Below are 21,700 nucleotides of genomic sequence, written 5' to 3' on the forward strand. Positions count from 1 at the left end.
TTTGACAAAAACGTTTAAAGGTCATGGAACAAGTTTAACTTTTGCCATTAAGACCCCTTTGTACGATTTTGGTGTGCATGGTCATTCTCATGGTCCAGCACTATCATGCAAACTGTGGACGGCCTATATACACTGCAAGGGAAAGAAGGGGGTAAAAGAAAATCCAGAACAGCCGGGTCTACCCAGAGAGGGGAGTGGAACAGAGAGCAAACCACTACTACCTCTGTATCACACAGCACTACAGGTAAATAGTAATATTTTCCTTCTCCGTCATGTTTCCTCTGCTAAGTCATACACAAAAAAGCATGGATGAAACAGGGATACCAATTATTAAGAACAGACAATTGCTCAGAATTTATTCCTCATTTTTGAATATTATATCATAAACCCATGTATTCTCAAAGTGAAAACAAAATGGGTTTTATTTGATTTATGGGTAGATTAGCTGTTTACGCTGGTATTGGTTTGAAGCAACAAGGGACATATTAATTGTGGGGAGAAAAATGACAAAAATAAGTTCTCCGTTCACACTATGCACTATAAATTACCTACCTGATAACCACTCTCCTCCCTTTCCTTTGACAAGGAAAGAACTATTTTGTTGGGAAGACAAGTCATGAGCTGAGAGAGAGTAATTAGGAAAATCCACTCAATTTCTTAGGCTCTTTTGCAGCTGGGAATAGTCATGTGACCAAAATAAATAACTAAAGAGGACTCCATTGAGAGGGAGCCTGGAAAACCTTTGCATCCCAGATAAAAAGGTGACAGACACATCCGGCACTAGTCTCCCCTTCCCCACCCTCCATGGTCTCACTTTCTCACCTTCAATGCAGACGTGACACCTCAAATTAAAGAAACCATATTCCACCCATAAGGCAAAAGGTGTGAGAGGAAAGGCCCAAGAGAAATCCCAGATATGTTGGCTCCAGCATCACTAGAACCTGAGCTCACGAAAGCTTGCAACCCTCCCACTTCCAAATTTTTTATATGCCAGGGAGCAGGGGGACAAATATGCATTTCCTAAGTCACTCTCAGGTTTGTTGTTGTTTGCAGTCAAAAGCATCCCATTGATTAACCATTCTTATTTTAAACTAAGTCAAATCTAAGTGTAGACGGTCAGAGGCTAAGGAAAATAAAAATACTCTGATTGAGGTAGCAAGCTGATGAAATATTCTTCTTGCTTTAACTCTGATTTCTATTAGTACTGTCCATGCAGTCGCAAAGAATCAGACACGACTGACTAAACAACAACAACAAAATTAGTACTGTGACAAGGTCTGGACAATCGGTTTACCTTTTTAAGAAAAAAGAGAAATATCAATGCAACAAAAATCACCAAATTTATTTCCTTTATTATCAGGCTTAAAAATATTTATTCTACTGTATACTCCTTTCAAGACAATATTTATGTCCTCCAACACTGAATAACCAAAGAAGGGAACATTAGCAAAGTTACCAGAAACCCTATTCTTTTCATTATGTTTATATACTCAACTCACAGCTTCTTTTATGTAGCCACAACACACAGTAGTACTGGGCCTTAGTCAATGCTGGCTAACCAAAACTATGTGGAAACTATACACACAGGACAGGGAGTAATAAACTAAATACAGGTTGATTTAGAAAGCAGCTATTTGCCCTTTTCCATCACATCTCTAAAAAGTTGCTATGCTTCCTCTCAAAAATTGTAATTTTCTGCTCCAATGGCTCCTTATCTGGTAGCCTGTTCTTTCTGGGAGCATTTTTATCACCTCTGCCAAGGTTATGCAGCAAACATCTGTAAGACAAAATCTGTGGCCAGCACCCTTCCCTAAAGACAGAAGCTCGATCAGAGTCATTTTTGTAGGTCAATGTCAAAACACAGTGCTTCTTACACAATAAAGTTCAAACATTCTGAATACTAAAAACATTTTCCTATCATTTCAGGTGTCTAAACCACGCCATTTGAATCATGCCTGAACTCCAGCTCTGTACCCACCACGGCCAGCATCCCTTACCACCCTCCCCTTCTCCACTGCAAGACTCCACCTGGAGGAGGAGCTTCTTTCTCTTCTGGCTGAGCAGCATTAAAGACAAGGCAAACAACTGGCAAAGGCAAGATGATGGGGCCTCCGTGAGTGACAGTCGCCAAGCACGTGATCATCTCTCGACACTTCTGTTTTTCCTAACAGCCATAGAAGCAGAATATCACTATTTTCTATTTTAAACTATCGCTATTTTAAAAATAAGGAAACGGAGACTTCATAGGTTAAATTATCACTGAATTCACAGAAGGTCACTGAAAACAGTAAGGTGTCTCGACCCCGCTTCCAACTCCACAGCTAAACTTCTTGAAAGCATTATCTCCACCGTGTTCTCCTGATGGCACCTCAGCAGCAGGTCTACAGTCCTCCGTCAGGGAGACCGTCCTCACCCAGGTCCGCAGTCACCAGGTCCTGAGACCAGAGGTCCGGCCTCTGCCCGCCTCCTGTTTCTCGGCAGCATCTGACCTCTTGACGACTGGCTCTGAGCTGCTCTCTGCTTCCTGGCGGCTCTCTCCTGGGGGGCCCTCTATCCCACTGGCTGTTCCATCTTTTTCTTTCGTTGGTTTTTCCTCCTCCCAATGTAGACATGTCAGCCTGGCCCTGGGTTCAGTTTTCAGACCTCTAACTTCACTCACTCCTCAGTGAGCTCATCTGGCCACATGGATTTATGTTCCTTTCAATGGCAACAATTTCCGAGTGAGAAATTCCCTCCTGGCCTGCCCCTAAGCTGCAGACGCACAGAACCAACTCCACAGTCACTGTCTCCTGCTGCCACCTCAAGCTTCTCATTGGAAATCCTCTCAACCAGGTTGATGAGCGGCTGCTTAAAGCTTTCAAAACCTGACTATCCTCTGGGTGAAGTCGAGAATCACAAAAAAGGACATATTATAAGTATGCCCTTCCTTAATTAAAACACAAAACCAATTCATTCATTCACTAGCCAATTTTTTTAATATAAGACCAAAGCCTTTTCTCTGAATGTAAGCCCACATATAAATGTTCCATATCATCTTTCTATAACACCCTGGATTGTCCTATGATTTCAAATTTTATCTAAAATAGAACAGGAATATAAAGACATTTAACAACACACTCTGAATACAGAATGCTTCCAGATTTTTATGATTTTTCTCAATCTTTTATAACTGACTTGCCCCAACTTAATTCTATGGCAAAAATAATTCTATTTTAACAGACCTACTCTGCTTTTTCAAATTAGTTTTCAAACAAACAACCCTTTTGATTCTCAAGCAGACAACTCTCTTTTTAAGCTCAATGACCAACCTAGATAGCATATTGAAAAGCAGAGATATTACTTTGCCAACAAAGGTCCGTCTAGTCAAGGCTATGGTTTTCCCAGTGGTCATGTATGGATGTGAGAGTTGGACTGTGAAGAAAGCTGAGCGCCGAAGAACTGATGCTTTTGAACTGTGGTGTTGGAGAAGACTCTTGAGAGTCCCTTGGACTGCAAGGAGATCCAACCAGTCCATTCTAAAGGAGATCAGTCCTGGGTGTTCATTGGAAGGACTGATGCTGAAGCTGAAACTCCAATACTTTGGCCACTTCATGCGAAGAGTTGACTCATTGGAAAAGACTTTGATGCTGGGAGGGATTGGAGGCAGGATGAGAAGGGGACGACAGAGGATGAGATGGCTGGATGGCATCACTGATTCGATGGACGTGAGTCTGAGTGAACTCCGGGAGTTGGTGATGGACAGGGAGGCCTGGCATGCTGCAATTCATGGGGTCGCAAAGAGTCGGACACAACTGAGCGACTGAACTGAACTGAACTGAACTGAACTGATTCATCAGTTTACAGGAGACTTGAAGAACTATGTAACTAGAGCAATAGAAAACAAGAGCATAATGAGACTCTTAGTGGCACAAAATTCAACTGAAAAGGGTAGAGGAACAATGCACACTGAAAGCGGTCTATTAGCTTCAGGGGCTTAGGGTACTTTGGCATCCAATAAAATGTTTATGGTGAAAATAAAATGGATTGGTTAATCTGAGTCTGTTAAGGGGATATGGACTAAGAAAGTTCTTTTTCTCCACTTCCCACCTCTATCACCATGAAATCATACTTTCTCTAACTCCCCTCACCTTAAGAAATGTCAATACTCAAATGGCTAAAACTAAAACCTTTAAGCCCCTTTCTATCTCACCAGTCTTTTAGACACCGGTAATTTCTGCCCTTTATAGGAACCCTTACAATATATCCTGGAGGTAGTCACTTCTCTCCATCTCCATCATCCATGGTCCAAGTCGCCACCATCTCCCAACTGTAAAAACTGTGCAGCTGGTCTCCTCACTTCTGTTCCGGCCTGCCCCTGTTCTCCACACAGCAGCCCGAAGGAACTTGGTAAAACATGTCTCTCACTACGAGAGACAATTTCGTATGCATTCATACGTGAGTAAACCACACCCAGCTATGACAGAAAGTGTAAGTCAGTATATAAGCAATTACAGAAGGGCTAATCAAAAAAGAATACTGGGATTCCAGGCTTATCAAATGCTGATGTGACATGAGATCAGGAACTGAGTGCTGACTGACCTTGAAGCCGTGGGTGGGGAAGACTGTTACAGCTCTTAACTTGTTTCCATTCCCTCAAACGCCTAATAAATGCCACACACGGACTCATGATGGCACACAAATGCGTGAAATGCAAACAAAGAATGTTTAAGAACAAGAAAGATACATGCAATTAGAATATGCAAAGAAACCTACATGAATCCAATATATACATTTCCCCTAACACCCTGAACAGCCATTTTCACCCAGAGCTGCAGTGACCAAACCAGCAGCCAGGAGCCACACAGAGCTACTGAGTGCTTAAAAATATGGTGAGGACAAAGAAGAAGTTAGATTTTTAGTTTCATTGCATTTTAATTAACTTTAATTTTAGAACAGATATTCAATTCAATTATTGGAAAGTTTTAAATATGCTTGTAATGTAACCTGTTATGTAAACCTACCTTATCAACTATTAATTTTATGATATTAAATACAGATCAAATATTTTGAATGAAAATTTAGTGTCATAATTGAGACGTGCTGTAAGTGTGGCATATACACTACTTTTGAAGACAATACCGAAAAAAGAGAATAGCTCGCTAATAATTTTCTCATTGGTTGACTTTGGGGTTCATTAGTTTAAATAAAATAAATGTTAAAATTAATTTTACCTGTTTCTTTTTACTTTTTTAAATGTAGCTATGGAAAACTTGAAAAGTACATATGTGGCATGCATTATATTTCTACTGGGTCATACTATTCTGAAACTTATATATCTAAATGCAAACTAAATATATCATTATGATACATTAATTATTAATATTTCAAACACCTCCTGACCTTTTCACTTGATTGTCTTCTTTTCTTTAGTTGAATGAAATCTGTTTCCACCCTTTCTGCCAGCTCTAGTTTCCTCTTGTTTCTTTTAAAAGCAGCTAAACTGAATCCTATAAAAGAAACATTAAAAATAACATTTGAAAAATATTAGGGCAGTGGGGTAGACAAGGTATCCTGAAGAGCCTCCTCAGGACAAAATCCTTAAGAATGTTGGATAAAGGGTTTTATAAGTCTTTTCAAGGTACACTGAGGTGAGAGGAGAATAAAAAAAATAATAACCTAAGATTAAAAATTAAGGAAAAGGTCAAATCCAGAGAGAGAAGTGCGTTCTGAAGGTAGATGCTCTCCAGCAGTGTCTGCTAATGCATGCCACAGCCAACTCTGATTTTGAAGGGCTCTGTGTATAAGAGACAAAAGACACTGGGACAGTGCAGCAGGAGAAACCATACCACAGATCATCCACACGAGAAGCGGGAACCCAAAGGGCGATACACCTGATGAAAGGAAAAACTAGAAAACACAACAATACACAAAGAATTAGGAAACTGGTAAGTTGACTTGGCTATAACCATAAGCAGACGTGGCTATAAATATGAGAAGAAAAGTCATGTTACACTTGGCTGGTTCAGGATGGGGAGATCTAGTGTGTGTGTGTGTGTGTTTGTGTGTGTGTGTGTGTGTGTGTGTGCAGGCACACGTGCACACAGGGTGGGCATGGGCTTCTTCTTAGAGAACAACTGGAATTATAAGAAAAAATACAGATACATATAACATTAAAATATTTTAAAAATCTTAAAATTCAGATAGAATTAGGAGATTTCATATTACTTATGTGTCCTGGAAGAAACAAATTTAAAAAAAAAAACAAAACAAAAAACCAAATGATTTTGGTGAGGTAATGCCTCAAAGACTCATTAAACACAAATGCAAATAGTCTCTGGAAAAACCTGCATTTTTCCTCAAAGAATTTCCATGTTCCAAATAACATGAGCCTATAGTTTAAAAAAAAATCATAAAATGAAAGGGAAATAAATCATCCCATATGGAAAATAAAAATCAGCCAAACATTAGAAAGTGTAATCCAACCTGTGAAGACTTCATATACTGGAATAATCAGTCATACACAGAGTATAAAATATGTTTATGCTCATAGACATAAGAAGATATTGAATGTATAACTAAGGAAAAATAGATGATAAAATGTCCAGACAGACTTGAAGAAGAACCAAACAGAACTTCTTAAAAAAATAATAATTGGAATTTTAAAATTTAACATACAGATTTAAACAATTAGATTCACCTGATGAGAGAATTACAAACTAGAATATAACATTGGAAAGAATACAAAGTTTTCTGATAATAGCAGACTAAATTATTAAGAGAATTTCTCCCACCAAATATTATCAAAAATACTGGACGAAACATGAAAATTACCACCTTAAAGCATTAAAACAAAAACTTATTAAAAATATCAAGCTTTTCTGGGGATAAACTAAGGGCTAAAGCTATTATTATTACACTGTGAATATTGGACAAAACTAGCGCAGCTGAATTTGATTCCACAACATGAAGGACAGCTATAAGCCCAATCCAGAAGAAGGATCCCCCACAGGAAGGCTAGGCTAGAACCAAGCAAACCCACCCCTACCCTCTAACCCAAGAGCAAGTGCATTTAGGCAAAATGGTTCTCCTCAATGTGCTGAAATACCTGCTCACCCAGAACACCATATCCAATAAAATTCACTTTCAAAAATTAAAGTGAAATAAAAATAGCTTCAGGTGAACAAGAATGAACAAATTCATCACTGGCCAGACCCTATACTAATGAAAATACTAAAGGGTGTGCTTCAGTAACAAACAAAATAATACAAAGTGAAAGCTCAAAGACAAAAAGAAAGGTAAGGAGAGGGGTGGGGGATTACATGCAAAGGAAAGGGTATATGTGCAGGTAAATATAAATGAAAACTGACTAATAAAAAAATGATTACAGTTTCATTGTACTTTTAAGTACATATTAATTGATGTAAATTAATCATAACAGTGGAAAAATAACAAAGATCCTCTAACATATCACTTTTAAGATTAAACAAGAGAATGTTAAATAAGGAAAAACAAATGTTAGGAAAATTAGGTAGAAAAAGAACCAGAGCTGCCATCAAAACAAAGTCTAAGAACAATACTGTAATAATGGATACCCCCCCTCCAAAAAAAAAAGTGTAATGGAACTGACCAATAAGTTTACAAACACACTCATGAATATTCTAAGAGAATTTGTGAATGACACTGATATTTCATACCAGTTGGAAATCTACATGTTATTCAGTAAACTTTCTTGGCGCAATATGTTACCTATTTGGGGGAAATAGTACAAATAAATTCCTACCTCACACTACACACAAAACTGAAATCATATAATAACAACTTAAACATATAAAATCTAAACAAAGAAGTCCAAACAGATTAAACCATCACACATGAGACATAAATATCAGTCTTTTTATATCAGTCTTTTTGAGAAAGGCTTTAATTTTATTGTTTTTAACTTTGGAGTATTTTACATTGAATGTGATCAAAGCCAGAATCCATCAAAAAGATGGTTCATTGATGGGCTTCCGGTTCAAGATGGCGGAGAAGAAGAACAAACACATATCTCCCCCTCAAAGAGCACCAAAATTTCAACTAGCTGTTGAACAACAGGAGGATGCTGGAACCCACTGAAAAAGATGCCCCAAATCAAAAGACAAAGAAGAAGCCACAGAGAGATGGCTGCAATCAAGATAAAATCAAATCCCATACCCGCTGGGTGGGTGATCCACAGACTGGAGAACAATAGTACCAAAGAAGTTGTCGCACTAAGGTGAAGGTTCTGAACCCCACACCAGGCTTCCTAGCCTGGGGATCCAACAAAGGGACTGAAACTCCCAAAGGAATCTGACCTTGAGGGCCAGCAGGGTTTTGATTATAGGCCTTCCAGAGGACTGACAGAAACAGAGATTTCAGTCTTGGGGGGCACAAACAAATTTTGCATGCACTGAGACCAAGAGGACAGGAGCAGTAATCCCAAAGGAGACTGAACAAAACTGCTCGTAGTGTTGGAGGGCCTCCTGTGGAGGTGTGGGTTGGCAAGGGCTCACCACAGGGATAGAGGTACTGGAAAGAACCCCTGGGCATAAACTGTCTTGGACTTTACCATTCACTTCAGTTCAATCGCTCAGTCATCTTGGCGATCCCATGAATAACAGCATGCCAGGCATCCCTGTCCATCACTAACTCCTGGAGTTCACTAAAACTCATGTCCATCAAGTCGGTGATGCCATCCAGCCATCTCATCCTCTGTCGTCCCCTTCTCCTCCTGCCCTCATCCCTCCCAGCATCAGGGTCTTTTCCAATAAATCACCTCTTCGCATGAGGTGGCCAAAGTATTGGAGTTTCAGCTTTAGCATCAGTCTTTCCAAAGAACACCCAGGACTGATCTCCTTTAGAATGGACTGGTTGGATCTCCTTGCAGTCCAAGGGACTCTCAAGAGTCTTCTCCAACACCACAGTTCAAAAGCATCAATTCTTTGGCGCTCAGCTTTCTTCACAGTCCAACTCTCACATCCATACATGACCACTGGAAAAACCATAGCCTTGACTAGACGGACCTTTGTTGGCAAAGTAATGACTCTACCTTTTAATATGCTATCTAGGTTGGTCATAACTTTCCTTCCAAGTAAACGTCTTTTAATTTAACGGCTGCAATCACCATCTGCAGTGATTTTGGAGTCCCAAAAAATAAAGTCAGTCATAGTTTCCACTGTTTCCCCATCTATTTCCCATGAGGTGATGGGACCGGATGCCATGACCTTCGTTTTCTGAATGTTCAGCTTTAAGCCAACTTTTTCACTCTCCTCTTTCACTTTCATCAAGAGGCTCTTTAGTTCTTCACTTTCTGCCATAAGGGTGGTGTCATCTGCATATCTGAGGTTATTGATATTTCTCCTGGCAATCTTGATTCTAGCTTGTGCTTCTTCCATTCTTCCAGCATTTCTCATGATGTACTCTGCATAGAAGTTAAATAAGCAGGGTGACAAGATACAGCCTTGACGTACTGCTTTTCCTATTTGGAACCAGTCTGTTGTTCCATGTCCAGTTCTAACCGTTGCTTCCTAACCTTCATACAGGTTTCTCAAGAGGCAGGTCAGGCAGTCTGGTATTCCCAGAAATTCTTTCAGAATTTTCCACAGTTTATTGTGATCCACACAGTCAAAGGCTTTGGCATAGTCAATAAAGCAGAAATAGATGTTTTTCTGGAATTCTCTTGCTTTTTCCATGATCCAGTGGATGTTGGCAATTTGATCTCTAGTTCCTCTTCCTTTTCTAAAATCAGCTTGAACATCTGGAAGTTCACGGTTCACATACTGCTGAAGCCTGGCTTGGGGAATTTTAAGCATTACTTTACTAGTGTGTGAGATGAGTGCAATTGTGCGGTAGTTTGAGCATTCTTTGGCATTGCCTTTCTTTGGGATCGGAATGAAAACTGACCTTTTCCAGTCCTGTGGCCACTGCTGAGTTTTCCAAATTTGCTAACATATTGAATGTAGCACTTTCACAGCATCATCTTTTAGATCTGAAATAGCTGAACTGGAATTCCGTCACCTCCACTAGCTTTGTTTGTAGTGATGCTTCGTAAGACCCACTTGACTTCACTTTCCAAGATCTGGCTCTAGGTGAGTGATCACACCATCGTGATTATCTCTGTTGAAGCTCTTTTTTGTACAGTTCTTCTGTGTATTCTTGCCACCTCTTCTTAATATCTTCTGCTTCTGTTAGGTCCATACCATTTCTGTCCTTTATCAAGCCCATCTTTGCATGAAATGTTCCCTTGGTACCTCTAATTTTCTTGAAGAGATCTCTAGTCTTTCCCATTCTGTTCTTTGCCTCTATTTCTTTGCATTGATCGCTGAGGAAGGTTTCTTATCTCTCCTTGCTATTCTTTGGAACTCTGCATTCAGATGATTATATTTTTCCTTTTCTCCTTTGCTTTTCGCTTCTCTTCTTTTCACAGCTATTTGTGAGGCGTCCCCAGACAGCCACTTTGCTTTTTGGCATTTCTTGTCCATGGGGATGGTCTTGATCCCTGTCTCCTGTACAATGTCACGAACCTCATTCCATAGTTCATCAGGCACTCTATCTATCAGATCTAGACCCTTAAAATCTATTTCTCACTTCCACTGTATAATCATAAGGGATTTGATTTAGGTCATTCCTGAATGGTCTAGCGGTTTTCCCTACTTTCTTCAATTTAAGCCTGAATTTGGCAATAAGGAGTTCATGATCTGAGCCACAGTCAGCTCCCAATCTTGTTTTTGCTGACTGTAGAGAGCTTCTCCATCTTTGGCTTCAAAGAATATAATCAATCTGATTTCAGTGCTGACCATCTGGTGATGTCCATGTGTAGAGTCTTCTCTTGTGTTGTTGGAAGAGGATGTTTGCTATGACCAGTGCATTCTCTTGGCAAAACTCTATTAGCCTTTACCCTACTTCATTCCGCATTCCAAGGCCAAATTTGTCTGTTACTCCAGGTGTTTCTTGACTTCTACTTTTGCATTCCAGTCCTCTATAAGGAAAAGGACATCTTTTATGGGTGTTAGTTCTAAAAGGTCTTGTAGGTCTTCATAGAACTATTCAACTTCAGCTTCTTCAGCATTACTGGTTGGGGCATAGACTTGGATTACTGTGATATTGAATGGTTTGGCTTGGAAACAAACAGAGATCATTCTGTCGTTTTTGAGACTGCATCCAAGTACTGCATTTCGGACTCTTTTGTTGACCATGATGGCTACTCCATTTCCTCTAAGGGATTCCTGCCCGCACTAGTAGATATAATGGTCATCTGAGTTCAATTCACCCATTCCAGTCCATTTTAGTTTGCTGATTCCTAGAATGTCGACATTCACTCTTGCCATCTCCTGTTTGACCACTTACAACTTGCCTTGATTCATGGACCTGACATTCCAGGTTCCTATGCAATATTGCTCTTTACAGCATCAGACCTCGCTTCTATCACCAGTCACATCCACAACTGGGTACTATTTTTGCTTTCGCTCCATCCCTTCATTCTTTCTGGAGTTATTTCTCCACTGATCTCCAGCAGCATATTGGGCACCTACTGACCTGGGGAGTTCCTCTTTCAGTATCCTATCATTTTGCCTTTTCATACCTGCAGACCCCAGGGCTATGTCACCTCAGGTCAAACAACTACCAGGGAGGGAGAGTAACCCCACTAATCTACAGATAACTGGATTAAAGCTTTACTGAGCAAGGCCCTGCCCACCAGAACAAGACCCAGTTTTTCCCATCGCCAACCCCTCCCATCAAGGTTACACAAGCCTCTTAGCCTCAGCCATCAGAGGGCAGACAGAAGAAGCAAGAAGAAGCACAGTCTCACGAAACATATTACAGAAAGTTAACCATAATGAAAAAGTAGAATGTTATGTCCCAGATGAAGGGCAAGTTAAAATCCCAGAGAAATAACTAAATGAAGTAGAGACAGGCAACTTTCCAGAAAAATAATTCAGAATAATGATAGTGAAGATGATCCAGGATCTTGGAAACAGAATGGAGGCAAAGACAGAGAAGATGCAAGAAATCTTTACCAAAGACCAGAAAAGCTAAAAAAACAGAGATGAATAATATACTAGAAGGAATCAACAACAGAATAACTGAGGCAGATGAGTGGATAAATGACCTGGAGGACAAAATGGTGGAAATCACTGCTGCAGAACAAAATACAGAAAAAAGAATAAAAAGAAATGAAGACAGCCTAAGAAACCTCTGGGACAACATTATACACACAAACATTCGCATTATAGGGGTTCCAGAAGGAGAAGAGAAAAAGGACCTGAAAAAATACTTGAAGAGATACAGCTGAAAACTTCTCAAACATGGGAAAGGAAAGAGTCAACCCAGTCGAAGAAGCTGTGAGTCCCAGGAAGGGTAAATCCAAGAAGGAACACATCAAGACACACAGTAATCAAACTGACAAAAATTGAAGACAGAGATAAAATATTAAAAGCAACAAGGGAAAAATAACAAATAACATACAATGGAATTCCCATCAGGCTATCAGCTGGTTTCTCAACAGAAACTCTACAAGCCAGAAGGGAATGGCATGACATATTTAAAGTGATAAAAGGGAAGAACCTACAACCAAGAACATTCTACCCAGCAAGACTCTGCTTCAGATTTGATGGAGACATCAAAAGCTTTCCAGATAAGCACAAGTTAAGAGTAATTCAGTACCACCAAACCAGCTTTACAACATATGCTAAAGGAACTAGAGAAGTTCCTGCCTAGAGAAGGCAGGAAACACAAAAGAAGGAAAAGACCTACAGAAAGTAAACCCAAATCAATTAAGAGAATGGTAATAGGATCATACATATCAATCATTACCTTAAATGTAAATGGATTAAATGCACCAACCAAAAGACACAGACTGACCGAGTGTATGAAAACATGTGCACGTATGCACTTCCACTTACCACATTACTCTGCTCGGCCACTCCCCCAAACTGTATGTAATTATTTTATATCATTAAGTTAATCATGTTGCCATTACAGCTTGCAACTGCAATTATCTTTCATTTTTTGTCTGGCTATTGATTGTGAAAACTGATAAACATCTTCTACTATTTTAATTATGTAACTATTACTCACAATACCACTCATGAATACCATTGTATTAATCATGATTGGTCAACAGAAAAATAATAGAACTCTATATCACCAGAACTAGGATTAATAGAAAAACCTGTAATCACTTTTTAAAATCCAGATGCATATCAGAATTATCTTGAAATTTTTTGAAAAATACAAATGCTCAGGTTTTGCTTTTTCCTCCAGAGGTCCAGATGTTTCTAACGAGCAGTCATGCTTAAAAACAACTGGAGTATATGATGATCTTTCACTTTTATCTAGTTTCATTTCTTTCTATTTTATATTCAGTGTTCTCATTTTATTTAGTTTATGTTCTCTAATTTCTCCATCTTTTTTTAATGTTCTTTTTCAAGCCTCTATCTAGTAGAAAAACTTTCGTATACATATATATAAATATGTGTAATATATGTTTTTTGAAAACTAATGAATTTTTGCCTAACTAAAAAATCATGACATTTTGATTCTACTTGTTTGACTTAGTATGACTAGAATGCTAGATTTCTAATTAAAAAATAGATATGAAACTTTGTGACCCCAATTCTCAAGGCCAAAATACTGGATTGCGTAGGCTTTCCCTTCTCCAGGAGATCTTCCCAACTCAGGGATCAAACCCAGGTCTCCTGAATTGCAGGCAGATTCTTTACCAGCTGAGCCACAACAGAAGTCCAAGAATTCAGGAGTGGGTAGCCTATTCCTTTTCCAGTGGATCTTCCTGACCGAGGAATTGAACCAGGGTCTCCTGCATTGCAGGCGGATTCTTTACCAACTGAGCTATCAGGGAAGCCAAATTAAAAAACAGATATGAAACAAACAACAAAGGTTTACTGTATAGCATAGGGAACTATAGTCAATACCTTGTAATAACTTATGGTGGAAAATAATTTCAAAAATAATATATGTGTATTTGTATAAATGAATCACTTTGCTGTGTACCTGAAACATTGTAAGTCAACTATACTTCAATAAATATATATATTTAAAACATTTTTAAAAGATGGTTCATTGATAAAAACCACATAAAATTTTAAATGTCTTAAGGCAAAAGATATCATATGCAAAAGTAAATGATAAATGATATTTTAAAAAACTTAAGGTATATGCAAATAGTTATGAGATAAGATTAATACCCCTAAATCAGAATGGTCTAATATAAAATTAATAAGTTCGAGATAGAATTAAGATGGCAGAGTAGGAAGTACCAGGAATCTGACCCCACACCGAGACAACAACTGGCCTGCTAGAATCTGTCTAAGTATTATGGAACTCTGGAGTCTATTTAAGAGGAAGGTTTCCAGGGGAAGGCGTGGATATAAACTGTGGTTAATTTGGGTGAATTTCAGCTTATAGCCTCTACCAACTCCCCACTCCCAACCCTGTGGCAGGCAGCCAGACACACTTTCCTACAGCAGCTTTCACATAGTTTGTGAGAGCCAGGTGAGCATTAGAGACCCTATCCTCCAAATACCAGAATCTATACTCTGATTGCCAGTTCTGGGCTGAGGTACAGACTCAGAGACAGACAGCCATTGTTGCAGTGCCTCTCCCTCCAGCTGAAGTGACCTCCAGGGAATTTAAAAGGCTACTGCTTTTTCCTCTGCAGAGACAGACATTTAAGGAGATATACAAATGGCCAACAAGCACAGGAAAAGATATTCAACAGCATAATCATTAGGCAAATGCAAGTAAAAATCATGAGATACCATCTCATACCCATTAGGATGACTGTTAACAAAACAAACAAACGCAGAAAATAAAAAGGGTTGATGAGGCTGTTAAGGGCTTCCCAGGTGGTGCTAGCGGTAAAGAACCCGCCTGCCAATTCAGGAGACTTAACAGAGACACGGGTTCAACCCCGAGTTGGAAAGATCTCCTGGAGAAGGGTATGGCAACCCACTTCAGTATTCTGGCCTGAAGAATCCCATGGACAGAGGAGCCTGGCAGGCTGCAGGGGGTCACAAAGAGTTGAACACAACTAGTGACTTAGCCCTGACGAGGCTGTGGAGAAACTGGAACCCTTGTACGCTATTACTGAGAATTTTAAATGGCGGAACTGCAGTGAAAAAGAGTACAATGGTTCTTTGAAAAGCTAAAAACAGAATTACCAAATAACCTGGCAATTTCACTTTTGGGTACCCAAAAGAATCAAAAGCAGGTATTTATATACCTCTGTTCACAGCAGCAATTATGCATAATAGCCAAACACCGGAAGCAACCCAAGTTGTTTCAACCCATTCAGTGTATAAATGGATATACTAAATGTAGTGTATACATAAAACGGAATATTATTCAGCCTTAAAAAGAAATTCTGACATGTGCTACAACATGGCTGAACCTTGAGGACATGATGTAAGTGAAATAGTCCTGTCACACGACGGAAAATGTATCATTCCACTTATAAAAGGTACCTAGAGTAGTCAAATTCATAGGGACAGAACTCAGAAAGTTGGGTGCCAAGGGCCAGGGGGAAGGACACGAGGGAGGAGTTAGCATTTAATGAAAACAGAGTTTCAGTTTTTTAGATGAAAAGCATTTTGTAGACAGATGGTAGTCACAGTTGTACAGTGTAAATATAATTAAAGCCACTGAAATGTACCATTAAAAATGTTTAAGATGGTAAATTTTACATTGTGTATTTTACCAAAATTTAAAAAAAGATTTACAAAAAAATGTGCATGAATTTTTATTTATAACAGCATTATTTATAATAGCCCCGAACTGGAAACACCCAAATGCCTTTCAGTAGATAAAGGATTAAACAAACAGTGGTACATCCTCTGTTTAGCAATTAAGATGGTACAAGCTATTGATAAGCACAATCATCTGGATGAATTGCAAGAAAATTATACTAAGTGATAAAAAAGCCAGTTCCCAAAAACTCATATCCTGTAGGACACCATTTATATAATATTCTTGAAATGACAAAATTATACAAATGGAGAAAGATTAGTAACTGCCAGGTGTCAGTCAAGGAAAGGGATGAAGGTGGGAGGCAAGTGGGTGAGACTATAAAAGAGCAACATGCGCGATCCCTGTGGTGAGGAAAGTGCTGTGTATCTTGACTGTCAATATTTTGAATGTGATATTATACTATTAGTTTGGCAAGATGTTCCCATGGGAGGAAACTGGGCAAAAGGAACATGGAATTTCTCTGTATTATTTCTTAGGATTGCATGTTATTTATAAGTACTTCAAAATAAAAAATTTGAAACTGGCCATATTAACTAGCCATATGGAATTAAGTGTTGATATATCTATGCTAAAACTCTGCAACTATAGAATATGTTAACACATGCTATCTTCCAAAGTATCCTAAACAGAGGCAGAAAAACTATTGAAATATAAGAACACAGCCTAGCCACAGAAAAGAAGAAAACAGGATCCTTTGTGGCAGAATCATGCCCATAAACTGATAGAATAGGAGGTCCTAATCTACTCTTTACTTAATTTAAAGATGCACCACAGGACCTATCAAAGCAAAACATAGCTTAAAATTAAGGAATAGATGGTAGCAACTTTGTAGCACAAACTAAGGTTGTCCTTTACCAAAGGAAAACAAAATCACATCCCTTTCGACTTCAACCTTAATGAACTTTCTAAAAGAATTCAAAAGAATGTGCATATTCTATCCCAGACATTCTGAAAACTGAATGCACTGAAATTACCTCCAAAACTTTAAAAATGGCAGATGCCTGGGTCCCATCTAAAAGCTGCTGTTTTAATTGATTTTGAGTGCAGCCAGGCCTTCAGGATATTTCAAAGCTCCCCAGTGACTGATACACAGTCAGAGCTGAAAACCACTGCTCTAATGGATACACCTAACTCCAGATAAGATCAATCACTAAAAGCATCATATCAGTCAATGCTACAGAGCTAAGCCTAATCAATTCTAGTGAAATCACATCACCAAGATCATCTTCATATCCAGCATATGGTGAGGGTGATATTAAGAGTCAACATTTGAGTATTGCTATGGACCAGAAACTGGAGTAGAAATTCTTTACAATTTACTTTATTTCAAGGAATCACAACATCTCCATGAGAAAAGTTTCTAGGAGGTAACTTGCCCCTGATCATAAAGGCCTACAAAGTATGTGGTCATAGTATGAGCTACTATGTGGTCATCAAAGGTATCAACTGTAAAGAGCCAGATTCCTCAAAAGTACACAGTAAACCACTTAAGAATCTGGTGATAGCCAGCAAAACAGTAAATGCACATCCTGTATGAGTCAGTAAGTCTACTTCCAACTATTTAGCACAATAAAACATATATCTATATATATATATATATATATAAAGTGATGTGTATAAGAATATTCATGAAATCATCAATGTTAATGGCAAAAACTAGAAACAACCTGAATGCCTATCAATAAAGAAACTAAATAAATTGGCACAATGCTATTCAGCAGTTTAAACTTAATTCATCTCTCTATATACCAGCATGGACAGATTTCAAAATACTTCTTGCTGACTGACAAAAAGACATTTTTAAAAATCATATTATGCTACTACTTACCTAAAAACTAACTAAAGATACTGCAGTATGATACCATTTATCTACTTATAAAAATACTACTACTAAACATTTCAACATTTCTGTTGGAACAGAGAAAAGCAAATCAAAGAGGTAACTGTGCTTATCAGACTGGGCTGCTGCTGCTGCTGCTGCTAAGTCACTTCAGTCGTGTCCGACTCTGTGCGACCCCATAGACGGCAGCCCACCAGGCTCCCCCGTCCCTGGGATTCTCCAGGCAAGAACACTGGAGTGGGTTGCCATTTCCTTCTCCAGTGCATGAAAGTGAAAAGTGAAAGTGAAGTCACTCAGTTGTGTCCAACTCTTAGCGACCCCATGGACTGTAGCCCACCAGGGATTTTCCAGGCAAGTGTACTGGAGTGGGGTGCCATAGCCTTCTCCAATCAGACTGGGCAGGAGACTGCAAATGGGAATGGAAGTATAAAGGAAGACCAGGTTTGCAGAGAATACTCCGATATTTAAGAAAACAACATATTCCTATGCCATGCAATTAAAAAGTAATAATACAATGTTTAGATACATTTATTTATATTATTTTATTATTATAGGGCTTCCCTGATAGCCCAGTTGGTAAAGAAACCACCTGCAATGCAGGAGACCCCAGTTCGATTCCTGGGTCAGGAAGATCCCCTGGAGAAGGGAAAGGCTACCCACTCCAGTATTCTGGCCTAGAGAATTCCATGCACCATATAGTTCGTGGGGTAGCAAAGAGTCAGACATGACTGAGCGACTTTCACACATTTACAAAACAAATAGCTTATATCAGATTAACTCACAGATCAATTGTTATAAACTCTGGACAGAATTTTTAAATTAAAAAAAACACACACACCTATTTGAAGGGAAGTGATCAAAAGCTGACAAAAATAGGAGAGGATTCAATCACTGAAAGAAAAGAAACACACTGGGTGAGATCTAAATTCAAACAGCTTTCCCCATGAGGCAGTCCCTACTCTATGAGATGCATAAAAAATAGAGCTCAGGTAGAAAACTACAGTCTTAACAGGTCAGAAATGAAGGAGTGTGGGGCTACTGAAGTCACTGGAAAGGAGGGAGGAATCCTGCAAAGGAGAAACCCACAAAAGGAAGCCCAAAATCTATGTATGTGTCTGTCCCTCAGTCATGTCTGACTCTTTGCGACCCCATGGACCATAGTATGGCAGGCTCCTCTGTCCATGGAGTTCTCCAGGCAAGAATACATGAGTGGGTAGCCTCTCCCTTCTCTAAAGGATCTTCCCGACCCAGGGATTGAACCCTGGTCTCCTGCACTGCAACAGAGCCACCATGGAAGCCCAAATCTATGTAAAAGTCCCCTCAAATCTTGAATGAGAGCTTAACTGTTCATACAGGATGCAAGATTCCATGAAAGAAGGGACTTTTCTAATGGTCCAGCTGGTAAGACTCTGCACTCCCAAAGCAGGGAGCCCAGGTCTGCCGCCTGGTCAGGAGACTAGATACCGCATGCCACAAAAAAGATCCTGCAAGCGGCAATGGAGGAGCCCACATGCCACAATTAAGACCTGGTGCAGTCAAATTTAAAAAAAAAAAAACAAAACCAGTTCACTGAGGAAAATAATGGCTGAAAAGCGGACAGATGTTTTAGTAAATACCCACTGTACGAAAGACAAAGTTTGAGACTTTCCAATGTAAACCCCAGAAAGACTGTATCTTAGGAATGAAGACCACAGCTGGTACTAAGGGACAACTCTAGGATTAAGAACAAAATTGAAACAGATTCACTTTAGCAAAGCCTGAAACGAGGCTGTGACAATATCAAGGTGATTTGCAAATAATTTAATTACATACTAGAACAAGTTCAACATCATTCAAAGGAAGATAAATCATAGTTTCTAAAATGTATCATCCACATGCTCAAGTTGTAATTTTTTTAAAAAAAAGTTTAAGACATGCAACTAAATGGAAAATTTGTGACGAAGGTCACACACACACAAAAAATCTAATTGAAACTAACCTACAGATTACCCAGATTTCAGAATTACCAAATATTTCAAACAATTAAAACATTGTTATTAATAACAATGATAAATAGGTCAACAATGGATACAGTGGGTTGAAGACACGGGAAATTTCAAGACAGAGATGAAAGCTTTTTTTTTTTAAGGAAAACTTTAAAACTGAAAAACACAACATCTTGTTCTTGCTTTTTTAAATCATAACAAAAGATTAATATCAAATTAGATACTGCAGGGGGAAAGATAAACAAGCTCGAAGACAATTCAACAGAAACCACAAATAGAAGAAGCGTGATGGTTAGTTTTATTTGTCAAAGTGACTGAGCCAGAGTGCCCAGATATTGATCAAACACTATTCCAGGCATGTCTGTGAGGCTGTGCTTGCTGAGGATGAGATTTACGCTGAAGTTGATAGAGTAAAGCAGATTGCCCTCCCTAAACTGGTTCAGTTCAGTTCAGTTCAGTCACTCAATCGTGTCCGACTCTTTCTGACCCCATGAATCGCAGCACGCCAGGCCTCCCTGTCCATCACCAACTCCCGGAGTTCACTCAGACTCACGTCCATCGAGTCCGTGATGCCATCCAGCCATCTCATCCTCTATCGTCCCCTTCTCCTCCTGCCCCCAATCCCTCCCAGCATCAGAGTCGTTTCCAATGAGTCAACTCTTCACGTGAGGTGGTCAAAGAACTGGAGTTTCAGCTTTAGCATCATTCCTTCCAAAGAAATCCCAGGGCTGATCTCCTTCCGAATGGACTGGTGGGATCTCCTTGCAGTCCAAGGGACTCTCAAGAGTCTTCTCCAACACCACAGTTCAAAAGCATCAATTCTTCAGCTCTCAGCCTTCTTCACAGTCCAACTCTCACATCCATACATGACCACAGGAAAAACCATAGCCTTGACTAGACAGACCTTTGTTGGCAAAGTAATGTCTCTGCTTTTGAATATGCTATCTATGTTGGTCATAACTTTCCTTCCAAGGAGTAAGCGTCTTTTAATTTCATGGCTGCAATCACCATCTGCAGTGATTTTGGAGCCCAAAAATATAGTCTGACAGTTTCCGCTGTTTTCCCATCTATTTCCCATGAAGTGATGGGACCAGATGCCATGATCTTCATTTTCTGAATGTTGAGCTTTAAGCCAACTTTTTCGCTCTCCTCTTTCACTTTCATCAAGAGGCTTTTTAGTTCCTCTTCACTTTCTGCCATAAGGGTGGTGTCATCTGCATATCTGAGGTTATTGATATTTCTCCCGGCAATCTTGATTTGAGCTTGTGTTTCTTCCAGTCCAGCATTTCTCATGATGTACTCTGCATAGAAGTTAAATAAGCAGGGTGACAACATACACTCTTGATGTGCTCCTTTTCCTATTTGAAACCAGTCTATTGTTCCATGTCCAGTTCTAACTGTTGCTTCCTGACCTGCATATAGATTTCTCAAGAGGCAGTCAGGTGGTCTGGTATTCCCATCTCTTTCAGAATTTTCCACAGTTTATTGTGATCCACACAGTCAAAGGCTTTGGCATAGTCAATATAGATGTTTTTCTGGAGCTCTCTTGCTTTTTCCATGATCCAGACCTCATCTAATCAGCTCAGTGTCTTAACAGGACAAAAAGGCAGAGACTCTCCCCTGAGTAAGAGAGAAATCTTCTTGCCTGACTGCCTTTGAACTAGAAGGTCAACTTTTTCCTGCTTTCAGACTTGAACTGAAACATTATCTCTTCCTGGTTTTGAGCATGCCAGCCTTCACACTGAAACTACACAGTCCAGCTGACCTGGTTTTCAGGCCTTTGAACTTAGACTGAAAGTACTCTGTTGATTCTCCTGGTCTCTAGCATGGTGTCTGATCCTGCAGATCTTGGGACTTGTCAACTTCCACAACTACATGAGCCAATTCTTTATAATATCTCATAGACAGACAGATCCTGGTTCTGTTTCTATGGGAATCTTGATTATCACAGAAAGCAGAGAACAAACACTGGGGGAAAAAATTAGAGCTTGAGTAATAGATGAAAGTGTCAAAGGTTTACTACAGGTGAAAGGGAAGTTCTAGAAACAGAAGAGGGAGAGCAGGAATATGAGGGAGAGCAACTGTTTAAAAACTGGGTCCATAACAAAACCAG

General features: G+C 39.3%; 1 protein-coding gene and 1 long non-coding RNA gene across 5 annotated transcripts in view; both read right to left on the reverse strand.

Moving 5' to 3' along the window:
• TASP1 (taspase 1) overlaps positions 1–21,700 on the reverse strand; it is a 266,211-nt gene that overhangs the window by 171,925 nt on the left and 72,586 nt on the right. For all 4 annotated transcript variants that reach the window (XR_011248057.1, XR_011248058.1, XM_069547121.1 and 1 more), the window contains one exon: positions 5,380–5,486. Coding sequence is in view for 2 of the 4 variants with exons in the window: in XM_069547121.1 (XP_069403222.1) it covers positions 5,380–5,486 (107 nt within the window). In the remaining 2 variants the exon portion in view is untranslated. The remainder of the gene's footprint in view (positions 1–5,379; positions 5,487–21,700) is intronic.
• Positions 2,953–4,724, reverse strand: LOC138417297 (uncharacterized). The gene is made up of 3 exons (XR_011248062.1): positions 4,579–4,724; positions 4,237–4,403; positions 2,953–3,864 (listed from the first exon to the last, which is right to left on the reverse strand). It is a non-coding gene; the product is annotated as an uncharacterized lncRNA (long non-coding RNA).

The sequence above is a fragment of the Ovis canadensis genome, chromosome 13 (genome assembly GCF_042477335.2).
Source record: "Ovis canadensis isolate MfBH-ARS-UI-01 breed Bighorn chromosome 13, ARS-UI_OviCan_v2, whole genome shotgun sequence".
NCBI lineage: Eukaryota > Metazoa > Chordata > Mammalia > Artiodactyla > Bovidae > Ovis > Ovis canadensis.